At 39.0% G+C, this 19424-nt stretch overlaps 1 protein-coding gene across 1 annotated transcript in view; it reads right to left on the bottom strand.

Annotated features, from left to right (window-relative positions):
• The window catches only part of HMGCLL1 (3-hydroxy-3-methylglutaryl-CoA lyase like 1), an 81432-nt gene extending 68032 nt beyond the window's left edge, over positions 1–13400 (bottom strand). The window contains 4 exon segments of the mRNA XM_067294825.1: positions 13119–13243; positions 13246–13285; positions 13288–13368; positions 13371–13400. Of these exon segments, the coding sequence (XP_067150926.1) occupies positions 13119–13243; positions 13246–13285; positions 13288–13368; positions 13371–13400 (276 nt within the window).
• Positions 13401–19424: the final 6024 nt, after the last annotated feature.

Below are 19424 nucleotides of genomic sequence, written 5' to 3'. Positions count from 1 at the left end.
CATGGCTTAAAATTTGCAAAATGTAAGCAAGTGGATCAGGAAATTCCACAGGCTGATGCAGGCCATTGAAACTGCTGCTTTGACAGACAGCCATGAAAAAATGAAATCTCAGGAACTGTGCTCTGAATGGAGAGTGTAACAGAGCAGATTTCCACTGAAGCTAGTTCTAGGAGCAACTGCAAACCATGTCCAATTCCCTGCCATTGCTGTTGGATGCTCTGAAAAAAAAAGTAGTAGCATTACAGCACAAAAACTCAGAAGGATAAAACCAAGCCCAAAGACTGTTCACAATCTTTGAAAACAAAGAAACTCCCTCTCTGATATTCATGTATGTATCTTACTTAACATTCGTCATAACCTCAAGTCTATCAATAACAGCCTCCTGGATGATTCTGAACTGTCTGAATTATCACTGACAACTTGGCTTGCCATTTTCTACAAAATATTTGTTCCTATTTTCTACAAATGGAGAGCATGTGCAATTGCAGAGGTTTGAATACAAGTGTCAATCATAGCTAACAGTTCACACAACCAAAAAGCAGATAGGCGTGTGCTGTAGTCACAGATGATTTTAATAACTTACAAAATAATGATTAAGAGAATGTATTACTAGAGTCAGGTGGTAGCAGAGGCATGGACAATCACAGTTAAACCTGTGTTACAATGGAATCATTGATAATAAAATGTACTAGAAGCCTCTGTTGTTAGTAAGATCCCAACACAGCTAGCCACTCTAGCAAAGATTAAAAATGTATTTTCAGGACACGGTGTATACATTATCTTTTTCTATTTCCCTAAATGCTTCTCTTGGCTAACAAGCAACATTTCTCCATTAACCAAGTTGATTTGCAGCCAACTCACTTTCATCCATATCCCTATCTTGGTCAAAGTCTGGAAAAGCAATTATACTCTGCCATCTGGGTTGGATGAAAAGGATACAGAGAACTGAGATCAACAGCATACTGATGACACTGGAGCCAAAACCTCCCACACTTTCCTTTACTATTATTTATGGTAATAGTATTATGGTGTGTATGGTGTATGGCGTTTTACAGGCAAGACTAAAGACAGAATTCTAGAAGGCAGAAAGAATAGTGTTTTTCCATACACATTGAAAAACCAGAGGCATGATCATCCTTACCAGACCAACATGTGAAAGTAATCTGCCCTTTACAATGCTTTGGAATATCAGTGGGGAAAAAATGAATACACTGAAGAACCAGCCCATCCATCCTATTAGATATGCCTTGGTAAATACTTCATTGTCAATGGAAGTGAATATTATAAATAGATCTTTTATGAACTCAAGTTAAAACCTGAAAGGACTCTCAATTATTTCTGTCATCAAAATCACCTTCTCTGTCAGAAACCAGAGCCTAAAAGACCAAGGAAATCTTTAATTCAAGTACAACTGGCCCACCACTACATTTTCCATAGCTTTCTCTCCAAAAGACACTGATAAAAAAGACAGTAGTTTAATGGCTATTTATTTAGCCATAGTTGGCAATTTGTCCTTCAGGAGAATTTGAAATTTATAAAGCTCCTTTTTAGAAAAATAACATCTGCAAAGTGTTAACATAATAATTTCCCAGTAGTAGGGAGGATATTATGGTATCTTGAATGCTACACCTTGCCTAATGTTATAAAACATGTTCCATTTTCACAATGGAATCAGTCAAATATGAGTATATTTAGAAAGTAACGTTTTCTTCCATTGAACTGATAACAATTAAAGCTACTGAAAATTTTCCTTATTTAAAATCTAGAAATAAAGACAAACAGGAGGTCTTATTTTAATTTTTTTTAATTATTTTTTATCAGCTTTCATGAGTTTATTAAAAAGTACACAGATTATAACGATATACCCTAGTAAAGATATCCATACTGTATTTGAGGCTTCTGATGAACTGGCTGAATTTCCAATTTATTTTATTAAATAGTGATATAATAAGATTTTAAGTAGAACAAAATAGACCAGCACTGGAGAAGCTATGACAAAGGGAAAAATAGAATGGGATCCTATCATTTAAGAATGAGAGGAATAGAGGTCACGGCAAAATGAATCATGAGACTTCCTAATTGTTTACTGCTACCATTTCTTGACTTTGCAAATTTAATCAGGTTGGGTTTTTTTTTCAGGACTGATATTCTGGGTAATAAGCTCTGCAATAGATGAGAAAAAAAATGTGCATTTTTGTAAAACTGATAATAAGATCTGTGGGTCAGTGTTAACCAAGTGTGAAATTTGTCAAATATATCTAACTGTATTACCATTAGTTACACTTGCCTCTTACTATAACAAATAATTACTACAATCTTGGCCATCGGATTGTTCTAAACTCTGCTGATTGATAATAATAATTAGGGACTAAATGGCAATCCAGCCATACCACCCACTAAGTTCAAAATGTTCTGAAATGTCCTTAATGGCAAGATTCAATTGGAGTTTAAGATACTTGACCTTATGTATATACATATAGGTGTCTGCAGGTATGCTAGGTGTCTCATTACAGACAGTTTATATATTGGTATATTCTTAAGGTTTCCAAAACACAGCACATAGGGTCGTGCCTTTTTGGCAGCTGGAAGCCAAGATATACCAGGGCATCTTAAACAGCATTGGCAATGAAGCGTGGGCAGCTGAATCAAGCCATTTCTCAGCACTGTCAGCATTGGACCAAGAGTCTCAGAAACAACTACACTGAGTAGTAAGGGCACAATTCAGTTGGCTAATTATAGGCATCTAGTGCTTTTGAGATGCATCCCACTTGACCTCCAGCTACCAGTCCAGAGGATGCAGATCTCTCACAGATCCTGTGTGGTATTTGCAAGCCCTGTGATCAGTTACCCCAGGGCATCTCAAATGGCACCAGACAACTACGCTTAGGCAACTGAATCAAGTCCCAAATATCAGAAAACGACAGAGAAACAAGAGACAATTCCCAATTACCTGTAGATTCTTCTCTGTACAGGCAAAAGCCAGCTGGCTTAGTAGCTTAACTTTCCATCGTCTTCATACCACTCAAGCAGAAATGAGACACAGCAGGGCCAAGGAACTTGCCCATCCTCTCTCTTCTTTTTTCCAATAAATTCTTCATGTAAGCTGTTTTGCTTTGCATGACGCCAACATATAGTTCAATTCATATTATGTTTCCAGGCTTTTAAAAATTCAGGTGTGATTAGCCATGGATTCTGTTAAATCTTCTTCCTAATCCTAGCATTCCACATGATATACCTTCATCATTTAGCTCTCTCCCCCATTTCTCACATACTAACACCTATATTTAATCTCATCTTAACTACTTACATTAAAAGTAAACCCTAAAGCCACATACAGTTCCTTTCCAGATGCTGCTGTTGAATTATTTCCCTATGGGTTTCACCTAACATTCCACCAACGTCCTCTGGCGCTTCAGTCCACATCTCATGGATTCAAAGCTTTTAATTTTTTTTTTCCAAGAAACTCATAAACTAACACCTTTATTCCCATACAAAACACCTAACATCTGTGGACAAAAAAACAGGCAAACAAAGAAGAAATGTCTACCCAGCTCAGTTTTCTTACCAATACACCTTTTAGCAGTTTTTGCATTCAATAAATCTATCTTTTCATAGTAAGAACTGTCGAGAAGCGTTCTCTCATAAGGATATTTAATCCAAATAATAAATTCACATGCAATATAACAATTAGAGTAAATTACATTCATTTACACTAAACCGTAAAATAAATCTCTATTTAACACATGAATTATCTAAAAATGTATCAGCTAAAACAATGTTCCAACAGAAAGCATAATTTTCTTCACATCACCTGCAGCTTCTTTTTCACATTTCGCAACATCAGAATTTTGTCCCAAAACATGATCAAAATCTTCACTGTCAATTACTACATCCAGCCCTGTAGAAGTCTGAAAAATCATGAGCTGATCATTTCCAACTGTAATACCTTCTGATTAAAAAACAAACCTTAAAACTATCCCTGAAAGCATTTTACTGAAATGTAAATCACGCATTCATCAGTTTTCTGACATAAGGTTTATACTCCTTCAGAGCGAGAGATTGATGAAAAGACTGAGAAAGTTTGAAAACAAAAGTCTGTATGTGATTCATAATCTCATATTTAATAAACTCTTGACTCTCCATTACAATCTATGTTACTAGCAACACATTACAAGATAGAAAAGACTTTTATCTCCACTGCATTGCTTAGTTTCAAGGTTCATACACTGTTTTGACATTTCTGCCCCAAAAGGGCTATACAAATGTGAACCACTAATAAAGCAGTAATAAAATATTTCCCTTTAGCTGAAGAGCCAAAACGCTAAATTAGTTTTACTGGTATTTAAAATAGCACAGTATGAAAGCCTGATTTTGATCATGGAGCTATAGGCCTTATACTACATGCGCTTACCTCAAAAATTCCAAATAAAACAATAAAACTTTTCTCAGAGTTTCAACATTCTGTTGAGTTTTTCTGTGTGATAGAAGACAGATGGACTAGATAGCCAAAGGGAAGCTTTCCATATAAATTTGCTTCTAATAGTTTTTCTTTCTCCAGTCTTAAAATCAGTATTTTTCTGTGCCATTATTTTCTCAAGATCACTTAATTAATGAGCTTTATTTTTCACAAACAGCTGAGTGCTTGGTTTTTCATTACATTGCAAGTACGTCAAGGTCCACATATGCATTATGATGTGCACTGGTACACAGTGTAAGGTGGTACACATGGTAAGGTGAACAAGTTCACAATAGCACACAACATCTTTAGTACACTTTTTCTCTTTTGTACTTCATATATCTTTTAAAATATACATTTGGGGAAAAAGAAGAATGTTTAAGAAAAGAGTAGATCTTTGTTAAATGAATGAAGGAGCTAAATGATAGAAGAGAATTCAACACAGCCTGAAGTACTAAATAACTACTTTCCTGAAGTCCCCCACCGTTTCTTTAAACATAACTCCTTCCACACTTGACACATCAAAGGCTCTCAATAATTTTCAATTTCTAAAATTTCAGAGAATTGGCACCTTGGTTAAATGCCTAAAATATTTATGTCATGAAAGAGCAGAGGTGACAAACTCATATCAGCTTTATCTCCAGACTGTATTTATACTGCACAAATTTCTCATTGCATGATATTTGCAGAGAAACTGAAATTCAACCACACTTTCACAACCAAGTGAATCTTTCAACCCATATGCTGCAAGAACTGGAGTCACCATTTTCCTCTGAAAGATGAAAAAACTCCCAGCGTTAAAACTTAGAGGAAATGAGTGTAACCTCATTCTAGGTACCCAGGATTTTACCCTCTTTCAGACAAATCTATCTGAGAAACCATGAACTGCTGATCCAAGCCACCATAGAGACTACTGTTATTACTATTTCTTAGTCTCCTAATCGGTCATTTCATAACCACAAAATTTGATTAAATAGCATGTAGTTAATATTGCATAAACAAGTAGCAATAAGTATTTTGCTTTATGAAAACTTCTGTGTCTGACCAACTGGCAAGTCTAACAGTAGATAAAACAGCTTGTGAGATTACTTTAACCAAACTAGGGCAACTAAGATGCTAGAAGGTCCAGAAATTGTAAGTGAAATCTTTATTAAGAATGAAATCTGAGGCAATGAATATATTCCCATTTATTTTGGTAGGAACTAAATTTGGATATAGTTGATCTTAGGCATGTCGCTTATCTTCATCCTCAGCCAAGGCAATGAGAAAATGTAGTAGGAAGAATGATCTCAAGACACATGACTTTCAGTACAATGATCTGAAACATGGGGTGTCTGAAATTAATCTTTTTCTTTGAGCTGGCAAGTGAGGAAATGAACATCACTGTGCCCATGTGTAGTCTTTGAAGGAGGGAAGGTGGGACAAGTCAAAAACAGTGTCTCACCAAAAAACAGATGTTGGGTCTGAGCAGAAATTTCCTGTGTATTTTTTTTTAATTCCCAAATTTTCAGAGCAAGATCTGTAAAATCCTTTACATTTCCAGCTGTAATATAAAGTACTAAACCCACATAATAATCCAAATATAACATAAATCTGTATCTGCTAAGAATTTTCAATGACCTTTCCACTATTTACAATCCAATGGCATAAAAGAACTAAAAGTCAATGACTCCAGGTCAAACTTTCACTTTATTATCAGCCTTTTAATTTCCAACACCCTGTCTGGCAACTTTAGCATGCTTACTGCTTACCCTTTTGTTTCTTTCCCTCTTCAACACTCCACCCTCCAATGTTCTTGAGCTCTTATTCCATAGCATGAAGACTATCTGGCTAAAAAAATCAAGATGAGTCTACTGACTTGATCTTCTACAGGGAAAACTCTTCTTGACTTCAAAAAAGATTTTTAAAAGAGCTCAGCAGTGAACTCCTATTAAATTCAGTGGGAACATCATTTACCATCTCCTTTTGTGATAACCAGAGTCATCACAAAACACCACAGCATGCTGATATGAACTTAAATAGCTTATAATTTAATTTCTAAATTGTTCTTAACTTTCTAGTGATCCTTTTTACTTTATTCACCTATCTTTTTTTACTGTTTGAGTACCATTGTATGCTCTATAGCTTATGAGTGTTAAGAAAATAAATATTGCTGGGGAATGCTTGGGAATCTGCAATAACAAAGAAGTTCCATTCTTGTGACATGTACTTTGAGAAAAAGACCTATCCACAGAGACATTTACTAACAAGGCCTATATGTGTAGAAGAATATAAAGGGTGGAACACAGGGACTTCAGAGTGGTCAGTCATTTAGTCTTAAATTACATGGAAGACAACATAAATTCTGAATATCTGGGAGGTTCAGGATTAAAACATAGACCATAAGAATGGTGGGTAAAGGAGAGGCAGAAAGAGAGAGAAATGGATACAAGCTCTTTGCCCTATGTTAACTAATATTATTTCTCCGATTTCATTAAGTATCTTTAAATAACATCATCCTTTTAAAAAGTTAAGAAACAAGAATTCTGCAATATAAAGTTCAGGAAATCTGGCTTCTTTTCTCTTTCTTGAAAATACACTTTATTACACAAGTTTCAGCAGATAAACTGAATGTAAATTATGATGTATTTATTATGTATTGTAATTGCTGTAATAATACGTTTGCAATATCTTTGACAGCAGATTGCTATAGTACTTCTTAAACTAAATAAACTCAACAAAAAAAACACAACAAGAACCTACATGCTTACTTAACAGGCTGCTGGTGTGATCTTACATACCACTTCTCATACATTCCTAGGAAATTTTTTTTTTTTGGGGGGGGGGGGGGAGCGAAGACAGTTGGGTTTTGATTTTTTAAGAAAACATGGTACAATTTTTGGAAATGATAGTAAAAAAGAAATAAGCACATAAACCACTTGTCTATGTTAAAGCAAATGTGAATTTGTTCCTAGAATATATAATTCCACGGAGATAAAAGAATATGAACTGCAGTATGTCTCAAATCAGTCACTCTGAGCTGTAGCTGAAAGATTCAAATAAAAGACATGCCTTCTCATCCTGGGTAGCATGATACCATATGCCTCATTTTTATGTTGTAATTTGAATCAAGCACCAACCTTTGAACACAAGAAGTGGCTAACACAAATATACATAAGCTTGTCAAATGGACTTTGTTTTTATTACATTATTTTTGATTTACTTTAAAAATAAATTTGAGAAATTGCTAACATATGGTTACAAATATGATAGTATATTACAAAATCTAAATGACCAATTTAGAACTGCAGAAGTAAGACAATGCTATCTATCTCTTACTCTAAGTGTGGCAGCTAGTGAGGAGATCAGGGAATCTTAGGCTGTGGTTAAGAGGCTATATTATTCTGTGCATGTTAGGTCCAAATTCTTAAAAACATTTAGGCATGCAGCATATAAACCAGTGAGACCTAGTCACTGAAACAGAAGTTAGCTGTCTAAATTGGAGGACTTGAGTTTTTGTTCAATTAATATAAAAGCTACATATTTAGCGTGAAGATTGTGCCCCTCTGTAGTTACAGAACTGACAATGATGCACACTGTGCTTTCCAATGGTCACATACTGAACAACTGTTAATAATTCTGGGTACTGCATTTTACAGGATAACCTAAATCTGTGACAGCAAGCCTACGAGTCAACATCACTCACATCAGCATTATTTAGATTTACTCCTCCAAGAGTCAGAGCCACGTCCAAAAGAGCAAGAGACTAGAGTTTTGACTCATATTTGCTTTGCTTGTACTAAGCGTAGGCAGCCCTCACCAAAGCAGATAAGCCTTAATATAACCATTTTATTACATGTTGCTGGTGGTACATTTGAACACAGCTGTCCAAGAGAAAGATGATCATTGCTTAGTTCTGTTTAGCCACTATCCTCTTGCAGAGTAGAGTAGGATGCACTGATTTAAAGTGGCATTGAAGTTGACACTCTGTCCTTAACTAAATCCATTTTTTCCAACATACTGTAAGCCATGTGATGTAATCAAAAACTGGATTTGGAATTGCCTCTATTTTAAATCATTTACGCGTCTATTCCTACATTTCTTATTACATAAACTTTCAATTCTCTTAAGAACCCACCCATTCTCGCTACTACGAACACCACATCATAATCCTATTTCTAAACCTAAACTACACAAATTATTTATCCTCATTATTTTTATTAGAAAGCTATTTAAGAATCTCATCACTTGATATTTAGATTTTTTTTTTAGTTTCTACTCTATATTTAATATGTAGACAGATTATATTTTTTGTGTGTTTGTGTGCTAATTTTATACAGCTCTTTCTTCTTCTCTCCTCCCTCCACACCCTTCCCCCAGGTCTCACCACTAGATATTGAACAAATGAAAGTCATCTTACATTTCATCTTCATTTTCCTCATCATTCTAGTGGTGCAAGACCTGAACTGTTCCAGCTGGAATTCAATTTTCTTGAACACAACTAACCAAAACTGTACATGCCCCAGATAAGGTCTTTTGCAATGGCACTAATATTTCATTGTCTGAATGCAAATACCTTATCTGATATATCCTGGGATTTCATTTTATTTTTTAACAGCTGTACTGTATTGGCAACTCACAGTTCTCCTATGATTTGTTAGTATTCCAAGGTTCCTCTCTTCTTCAATCACTTCTAACTGATAATCTCACAGTTTATAGTTTATAGCAGAAGTTTAGGTTATTAGTCTCCAAGTACCTAATCATTTTGTATTCTTGAATTTCATCCCAGTCTTTTACACCACTTCTTTAGCCAGCCGGTTCTTCCTTGCTGGGTCCTCAGCATATTCCTAACCCATTAAAATTCCATTTTAATCTATGTGAAAATATAACATTAAATGTGTAGGATGGGACCAATGTCAGTTGTTCTCAGAGCATGTCACCTTCCTGCCAAAAGGCTGCCCCTAAGCCAGAGCACAACAGCCAGCAGCTGATACGCAGCCTTCCTCCCTGCTGCTCAGCCCAACCTTTCTTCAGAGCAGAACACAGTGTACACAACAAATTGCAAGCAAGTGCCATGAGTAACAATCAGGAGCAATCTTGATCACTGAGGAAATATGCCTAATACTGCAACAATGTCCACTGCCATCTCCTGTTTAGGTAGATCCTAGCCCATTTTACAGTTCTTATATAAACCCATGTCTTTAACAAATTCTAAAGTAGCACCATATCAAAAGTACTCCTGAAGTCTACGTATATGTGAACTAAGGCATGTTAATTGCTTTAAAGTGTTTCGCCAAATTAATCAGACTTATTAATTAAAACTGTGTACACTGGGGTAACACTACAGGGATGAATCTGAACTAGGATCCCATTATATAAAAGGTAAAAATAAGAAATGAAGAAAATGGAGTAAGAAGATGAAGGTACTGCAACAGGAACAGGGTGTCCTATCGACTAGTCAAGTGTGCAATAGTTTAACTGTGTAATACAGAATTAATATACTAAATATGAATGAAATTGAGAAACTAGTAAATTTTACTTATTTTCTGTCTAGCTGTCAGCCCAACAACCTTTTGCTTTTCACTTCTCCTTTTCAATAATTTCACTCCTCAAGAAGCCCTGTGTTTTAAAGTTAAATACAGCTGTAATAATCCCCAAAATTACTGGCTACAGGAAGCATGAAAATTAAGAGAAAACAAAGATCTAAGACCTTTAGCTACTCACCTTAGGTCCTATTGTTTTGCCTCAGGAACAGCTCCAGGTGATTTAACCTGGACCTTTACAAATTGCTAGGTACAGTATATAAACAAATTTATACAAACTTATTTTTTCAAAGAAAATTGAATGATTTTACTTTTACAAGAGCACTGGTAGTAACACTCTAATAACACCTACATTTTACTTCGTGTTTAAAGAAAACTGAAAAATTTTAGCAACGAAACTAACTCCCTGTTTTCATTATACGTGAAAGCACTAAATTATTTCTGGGAAACTGTTTTCATACCCTTTTCCCCTATTTTATTTCTTTGTGTACCTGCAAAATTGTGGTTATAATGTCCCCCCAACTGTCTTGCATGCACTAATCAAAACAAAAAATTCACTTTTTACTACTACCAATTGAGCTACTACGGATTCTGTATCATATAAAGAGGAATACTTTTTTTCCTAAACAGGATTGCTACAGAACACACTCAAGCATAAGGGAAATGTAACCGTTTAATTGCTTTACAGGCTGTTTTAGTGTCCATGTGAGAAAAATGGAACCTGGAACAGATTCTTGTAAAGTAGAAAAATTATTGAAATTATCTAATAAAAAATCACAGGGAGGTAATGCAGAAGTTGATGTTAGAACACAAACAGTGCCCAACTCTGGACTTAATATGATTAATATGATTAGGGTCAGCAGTCTGAGCAGGCTATGCAGCTTACAGTCACATCAATATGCACAGGGAGGATAAGCAGCAAATTTTCATGTTTGCTACTGTTACTGAGGAAGACATTTTTCTGTGTCTTTGCAGGAAGAAAAAATGGTGATGAGAACGAAAGAAAATATAGTCACTGAAGAGCACTGCAAAAATGAAGCAAAAGTTACAAGCATCCATTAAAACATGCTCTAGGTGACCCTGTTTGAGCAGGGGGGTTGGACTAGATGATCTCCAGAGGTCCCTTCCAACCTCAGCGATTCTGTGATTCTGTAAAATAAAGAATTCCATCATTTTTTCTTGACCTGTGAATTTCTGGGAAGATATCACTGCTTGTCTTTGACTTCAAACCCTCTCGTTGTTGCGATAGCCCTTGAACCTTTCAGATCCTCTGTCTGATAGAGGGCAGAGACTGATGCAACTGAAGTGGCAAATCAAGATATTTTGAAGGAATTTTTTAAAAAGCATTCACATCTTTTGAAAGAAAATGATGCACCAAAATGTAGCAAGGGCACATAATGTCACTGAAAAGGATTGTGCTTTGCTTCATGCCTAATACATAAAAAGTCCTTTCATTCTATTTATTTATTTTTACAGTACGAAAAGGCTTTTCTACATTTACAGAATCAGCCAAGGGAACTGCATTTGAATTTTTCCCCAAAATTCACTGCTGGACAGACACCAAGCTCAGGAAATTATAATAGCTGGAAATTGTAGTGTAGCTTACCTACACAAAGTTCTGTGCTCAAAACGATATTTTTTAAGGCTTGGCAAATTTTATAACTCCAACAAGAATTCCTCTGGCTATTCCATATGTGTAGCTTTTGAGATGTCAAGCTCAGATCATCTGAAGCAAAATTACAATGAAATATTGCCAGCTTTCATGAGACTCAAAACATTACCTTTTCATAATCTCTCCACCTCTGAAGGTACACTGCTACCCAATAGCAGCAGCATTTCAGTTGCTTATGGTGGAGAAAAAAATGGAAGATGTAGCCTAGGTATATCCAGAAGGTGTAGAAACCAGAAGACAGATACAATGAACGGCAAACGCATTTTTTTAAGCCATGATTTTTAAACCAATTCTGTTCTAGACCTAGCTCATGGTTTTTGATAGTTGAGGTGTCTATTGATTACTGGAGTCTAACTCCGGTAAGAATGATAATTCAGGCACAATATGCCTTAACAATATATGGGCTATTACAGTAAAGCCAATCCCATGCTCCAAATGATTTCCTTCTTTGAAGTAGTTCATATTCCATATTGTCATCTTTCTGAGATGTCCTTCCAGACTTATCCAGCCTCTCTCCAAAAGCCACTGGCAGCTTTCTCTTTCCACCACCTGCTTCCATGTGCTACGGTCCTCGCCTGCCTGCCCATGTGCCTTCTCATCTAACCTCCTCTCCCACCCCCAGTATCTCCAGCTGCTTCCCACATCTGTTCACAGCTGACAGGCAAGCAGCTACCTTCGCTCTTCCCTCCGTGGCAATCCCGTCGGTGCTAAGGGCACAGCAGGCCAGGAGGGAGGGTGAAACCACCCCCAGGAGCAGGGGCTCGGCCCCTGCCCTCCCGCAGCCGTCGAGGCTCTCCAGCCGATGTGCAGGCCGGTGGACACGTCTGCCCTCGCGGCTCCCGCCACTGCCGCATTCCGGCCATGCCGGCGCAGGCCAGACACCGGGAGCAGCAGCGGCGGGAGAACTCGGGCTGCCTCTGTGCGAGGATTAACACTGGAGTGTGAGAAACAGCACCTGCAGGGAGCAAGCAGGGTGCCGTGGCCTCGCCAGCAGTTCTGCCACTCTGCGATTTCAGAACTTTCCCACTCCTAACACTGGATTATACTGGAAGCGGAGGGCGTACATGAGGGGATTTTTTTTTTTTTTTTAACTCTGCCTCATCCTTGCCCCAGCTCCACCGGGGAGGAGCCCACGTGTGCGTACTACTAGTTAGGTGTTTGCCGATCAGCTGCGCTTTAAAATATTGGATGAGAAAGGGGCAAAACCGTGCCGGGGAGGGCAGAGCCTCGCTCCTCCGACGCCGCCGCGGCTCGCGGAGGGCGGCGGGGCGCCGCGGGCAGCCGCTGGGCCGGCCGGGGCGGCGGGCGGGGAGGGAGCGAGGGAGGGAGGGCCGCGGGGCCCCCGCGCCCGCACACCACATGGCGGCCGCCGCGCCCCGGCCTCCCCCTAGCGGCGGCCGCGGCGCGGGCGGCCGCCCCGTCCCGTCCCGTCCCTTCACCTCCCGCGGCGCGGGCTGCCCGGCGGTACCTGCCCGGGGTGCAGAGCCGCCGCCGCCGGCTCGCCGATCCACAGCTGCTCCTTGAGGAGGTGCTGGTAGCTGAGGCAGTGCTTCAGCGCCGACGGAACCGTGCCCATGGTGCAGCGGCGGGGCGCCCGGCAGCCAGCCGCAAAGTCAGCGCACCCCGCCGGCCCGCGGAGGGCCGCGCCGCGCCGCGCCCGCCGCAGCCCCCGCCGCCGCCACTGGCTGCAGCGCGGCCCCGCGCCGCGCCTGTGATTGGCCGAGAGCGCGGGGACCCGCCGCGCCGCCATCCCCGCCTCGCCCGCTCCCGCCGCCGCTGCGGCAGCCGCCGCCCGCGCCGCCAACGGCCGCCCGCGCCGCGGCGGCGGCTGCGGCTGCGGGCCCGGGGGCAGGGCGGCGGCGGCCCGCCCGAGGGCGGCTCGGCGGGCCCGGCTTACCGCCGCTGAAAGGCCCCGTCCGCCGCCTCGCCTCCCCGGGCGCGGGGCCGCCTGGCAGGGGAAGCCCTCGCGGACATGGGAGCCGGGAGCGCGGGGGCGGCTGTGGTCGGGGGTGGCCAGCGCCGCGGCACCCTGCCGTTGCGGCGGTAACCCCCGAGGAGACCCGGGGGCGCGGGGGGTCTGGAGCGCCGAGGAGGGCAAAAATGCGGGGAGCCACCCCTCCTACCCCAGGTTTCTGCTGAGGCTGCGCGCACCCGGGGAAATGGATATCTCAAGCTGTGCTTTAAATTATCTCTGATGGCTTGGGGAAGGAGGGGGCAAGGAGAAGGGCCAGGACTGCAGCAGGATCAAGGCGGCTCGCCTTGTTTGGCATCGTAGGACTGCGCAAGCAATGCGGAATAAAACGCGTTCCAGTCCCTGGGTCGTGCAGGTGGCAGCAGATCTTTTACAGGGAGTTTTATATACACTCTTGCATTGATGCTTTTCATTTGTTTGGGTAGCAGAAATTTAGAACATAGCAAAAGGAATACTCCTCACATTTTGACAGCCCTTTCAAAAGCAGCAGGTTATATTTTGTCATCTCCTTCAGCATTCAGTGTGTTAGCCAACTTTCCAAGCTACTCTCAAGTGAAATACCATATGCATTTGAAATTGTTCCTGGATCATTCCTTTTCTGGGGTATCACTGAATTCTTGTTAAATTCACTAACCTTTCCCTAGGCATTTTCTGCGGAAGATTATCAGGTTTACAGCCAGGTCTCTGTCCCAGTCCTTTGCTGATAGGCGCGATGCTCTTGAGGCACTGTCTTTTTTACACCTTGAGTTTCAAGCTTGTTGTTCTGTGCATCCAAACCCTTCCCTCCTTTCTGAGTGCCATTGTAAACAAAAACTGGATACTGTTTGGATGGCTGGGATTTTTTTTTTTTTTTTTTTTTTGCTATTTGAAAATAATGACATGCCTTCAGAATTATTTAAAATATCATTTTAAAATTTATTTTCAAATCTTTCTAGCAGGCATTTCTGCAATTTCAAACCAGGGCACAGACAAGCACCATGGTATTTACCCACTGAGGTCTGAGGCAGTGAGTATATTTTTTTCTCTTCTTCCAATAAAATATTTGTGTATTCAAAATTCCTACATTTTCAGTTTGAGATTCCACTAAGTATCCAGCACATACTGCAGGTACTTTCTTTGGTCTTACTACCTGGAAAGCTAGGGATAAAATATACAAAGGCTGGAGATAAAATCAAGCCTTTCCTTTTGTTTCCATGTGAGTTTTTCTGCATATGAAGAGAAAAACACTTCATCGATACACTTTCTATACATTTGTAATCTAATTGGTATTAGGACGAAAAATGCTACTAGGTGAGGAAGTTAGAGTATTTCTATGTATAAAGTATATCTCTCCTACCTACTCAGCGTATTCTCTTCTAAGCTGCTCCAATACTGAAGTCAAACTATTTGTTCCATTCCATCATCTCTCTTACAACTAATTCTGACATCAGCTTCATTATAACCCTCTACAGATAGCTTATCCATCAAACTACTGCCTACTCCTTATTAAATCCCTTCTAATAGCACTGCTTCTTTGTCATTGTTATTATAAACATAACTAAACCAGAAAAACACACTGCCAAAATTGAATGTCTATTTTTCTAGGGCTTAAAGCTTCAATGTGCTCTTCCAGGCTAAGTCCACTATGAACATTTTCTGACACAAACCCACTTTAAGACTCAGAGTGCCACTGAATATGGTCAGTGGAGGAGTGTTCTTTATCTGAAATCCAAATGTTGTTGGATTGAGAAGGAAAATATGACAATGATACATTAAAAAGTAATCCTAGTAAACTTGATTTGCATTCAACCATTTCTCATTGTTTTTCCTATTGTACCTCTTATTCTCCCTGAACTCAGGATTTTGCTTTTCATCCTTACCAATATAACAATTTTCCAGCTATTTCTCATAATTCTATGTAAAGCAGTTGCTTCAAAATTGAAAGACATACTTCTGTGAATAAAATATACTTACTTGTCTCAATTAGGTCTGAAATTCCATGTTTCTTGAGAGAGGGACATGATCATTTAGCTGTCTAAAAAATCATTATTTCTAAACAAGAGTCCCTTGGGACAACACAATGTCAAAGTAGTTTCAAGAAGGATGCATCTCAGGCAGCCATAATCATGCTGATACTGTTCTTTAATTACAGGGATGAAAGAACTTATTCTACCCCACTCTGCATTAACATGAAGATAGATATGGTACAATATGCTGTTTAGCCTTGTCTACCTTGAATGGTAGTACCAGTATATTTATTGTTAGAAGGCTTTACAAAATAATGCAAGGAATAATGGAGACTTTCGGCAGATCTTTCTGTAACAGCATATGGGCCTCTCATGGTCTGGACTTTTATATGCCCTGTGCTGTTCCTTATTTTGATTCTGCATATTTTTTGTTCAGCAATGGCATTTTGGAACAACTTCAGTTTACTAGAACACATGGAAGAACTCAGATGTATTTAATGCTACATGAGGATAGTGAATAGAAATTACACATGACTGGCTTTTGGCTTTCCATCTGTTTCTTAAAACTATATATCATTGTGATACTCCTCTGAATCTATCATTCTCATGGCTCACACTCTATTCTGGTCAAAGGTTTAAAAACGTTTATTAAAAGGAATGCTTTTCACTAAAGTAAATAATCTCTTGTAGAAATCATGCCACCAAGTCTACTAAATAGGAAGAACACACAAGTTTGTATAATACACAGAGAAACTTGAAAAATCACTCTGAGAGGTGTTTCTGTACTGCTTATTGTCCCCATGCAACTACACAGGTAGTTGGCAGTCAGATCATTACGAGTGGAAGCATCAAACTGTTGGATTTCCTGCAGCGCGACACGAAACCTTGGCCAAGAAAGGCACAGTAAAAATAGGTTGATCGTTTACAAGCATCTAAAAGAAAATAAGAAAGTTGTTTAGAGAGTGATTTGATGACAGCAAGAAGGACAGAATCAGAAGCAAGGGAGCTATTCATACTGCTGATAATCTAAGTGCCAAACTGGCAAGCAGCCAAGGTGCCTACTAGGCAGGGATCAAAGACACATATGGTGAGTCTCAAACAACAAATAATCCATAGAATTTTGGCAAGCATTATAGGAATAATATGCTCCAGCCTTGACAAAGAAGATGAGGGCTAAAGAAAAAACAACTGGGCTACCAACAGTGGATGATACCTCAGGGAAAGCAAAGCTTTCATCATTTCAGTTTTATTGGAGAAAAATGCAGATAACTTCTCACATATGGTGGATCTGGTTGATCTAAATTGGTGGGAAGTGTAACATAATGTTAGAAAAGATTCTTTAAAGTGTGGCAGTAAATCAGTGTTCCATTAGCAGCGGCATCATTCAGAGACAGCATTCTTCAGAGAGTTAGTAATAGATTTACTTTGCCAAAGTAAGACTACACCCCAGGTGATAGACACCTGGCATTTAAAACAGAGACAATCAAGAAGAAAGTCCAGGTTACATCTTGCCAGATGTTGGATTCTGTTCTTTTCTATTCTTTCACCAATTCAGTCAGATAGCAATTTTTTTGCCAACTGTATCACAGTGTAAAACATACAAACAAATAAAAAGAATTCAAACATTTTAATTTTATTCTAGTATTAGTAGACAGTAATAAATAAAAAGAAGGAAATTCTGCGAATTTAGACCTACTTTCGTAATCACAAGAGTTATACAACTCTTCACAGAAACATAGTAAAAGAATGTACCATAAGCTATGTAATTTTATATTTATGAAGGACACTGCATTTTACATTTGTAAGAATGGTATTCTGCAGCCCTTTGGGTGGTCTCTAAAGTGCCAAAGTTACATAGCTAAAAATTACTGTTATGAGGCATATCAAAGAAAACAGAGAATTGGGGCAGAAAGTATTTATTTATGGATAACATCTTCCATTTGAGGTATTTCCATAACTGACAGAAATGCTGATGAACCAACTATGTCCTTTGTCTGACACCATCCTTTAGACTGCAAGGTCTTCATCTCAGTGACCTGATCTACCACTGGGCATTACCGTCAGAAACAATGAGCCAATTCCAGAACAGATTTTCAAGGTGCTATTATAATATTTAAGAAAATATTTCCTTTTCAGAGCAAGTATTTTGCCTACCATTACACAGACTGCATTTCCATCTCTGTTTTTCACATAAAAGCAGCTAATATCTCCCTCTCCTCTCCACCCCGTCTTTTCTGCCAATAAATACTGATGTTTCTTATATGGATTATAAAGTGAAATATGCAGTAACCTCTGATTTCCCTTCTCCCTTTATGCTGTTAAGAGTCAACCAAACAGACAGCATTAACTGTCAGTGGGGCCAATTTTCCTGCTCTTCCAGTAAGAGTCCTCTTTACATCACTTAGTACAAAGAGAAACTACATATCATCCTCAGAAAATATTTACTGAGTAAGGAGATACTGGGAGAACTTTCATGCCATATCCTTTTCTTCCCAAATACACAGTATTTATCAGATAATAGAAGATAACCACCTGGCAAGTGTACCTGTGCTGCATTCTAGGTATAGTGGTTTCCAGACAGAAAATGAAGACCTGCATCATTTCTGTGTTCTTTTAGGGAGCAATTCTTCTGACTTATTTTAGCCACTTACTTTAGGATCAAATGAACCGTATCCCAAGGTATGCATTTGTCTCCACTGATTCTGCATAAGATTTGGTGCCAAACTTGATCTGTTAAAGGTTATGGGGTCATAGCTTTGGAGCGTGTAAGTAAAGAGATGACTAGACTTATCTGTCCATCTTGCAGACCATCGGAGCTGGATGTAGTTTCAGCTTGAAGGGGAAAAGAAAAGAGGTGGAGTGAAAGAACTCAAGTGTTTCTGAGACCCCCAGATAGTCCAAGGACCTGTATATTTAAGCTATGAAATCACAAGAGAAATAGATTGATTAGTTGCTTGCTTGCCTGTTGGTGACTTTATGACAAACTCTAGGGGGATCTAATATGCAACTTCCCCATTTCAAACTGTTTCAATAAATGAAAAAGAGTTAGGCACCATCTAATAAAGCAAAAATATATGTAGACAATATGAATCCAAAACCTATATTTCTATATTCTTAGTTTGGTTTTGTTCTCAAACAATACCACTAAGTTAATATACAAAAAATATTTTGTGGGAGTACCAGGGAAAACTGTATTTGGATTTACAGTTAGGCATTTGCTGTATAAACTGTACTTTATAAATGATTTGGTGTACTCAGCTGCTGTGTCCCTAGCATTAAATTGCTCAAAAAAACCCAGTAACAGTTTAAATTCTGGTCTAGCAGAAGTCAATCTATCTTTAGCTAGAACTTTTTATTTTTTCTCTGTCACCAACATTACTCTAGTTAGGACCAAAAATAAACAGGGAAAAAATCTACTGTGCAATATAAACTTGCCTAATTAGGCAACCAGAAAGTGAAAAAGGCAGAAGTATAACTGAGTGGACAAAGAGTATCTTCTCAGTGCAGATACATCAACCATAGTTGGATAGAGTGGCTAGTAGCTGTGTAAAACCAAAGCATCAAAATCTGTACAAGATGGCTAACGTAGTATCCTCCCAAAAATCTGAGTTCTAAATGACAATGCCTTAAAACCACAATGGAAGATGATAGCTAACTTGATCAATAAAATATCTTTTCCAAAATGTAGGTGTCCAAAGCACAGATTATGATATTTGCACATATCGTTAAAAATATATATTCCATAATCAGAGTATTTTAGAGCAGGAAGAGTTATTCTATAAATCTTTCTTTTTTCCTAGTTTTACTAGGAACTATAAGAATATATAAGAACTCAAGCTCCAGACACTAAATGTTG

This window comes from Apteryx mantelli, chromosome 3 (assembly GCF_036417845.1).
Source record: "Apteryx mantelli isolate bAptMan1 chromosome 3, bAptMan1.hap1, whole genome shotgun sequence".
Taxonomy (NCBI): Eukaryota; Metazoa; Chordata; class Aves; order Apterygiformes; family Apterygidae; genus Apteryx; species Apteryx mantelli.
This window is presented reverse-complemented; position numbering and strand designations above follow the sequence as displayed.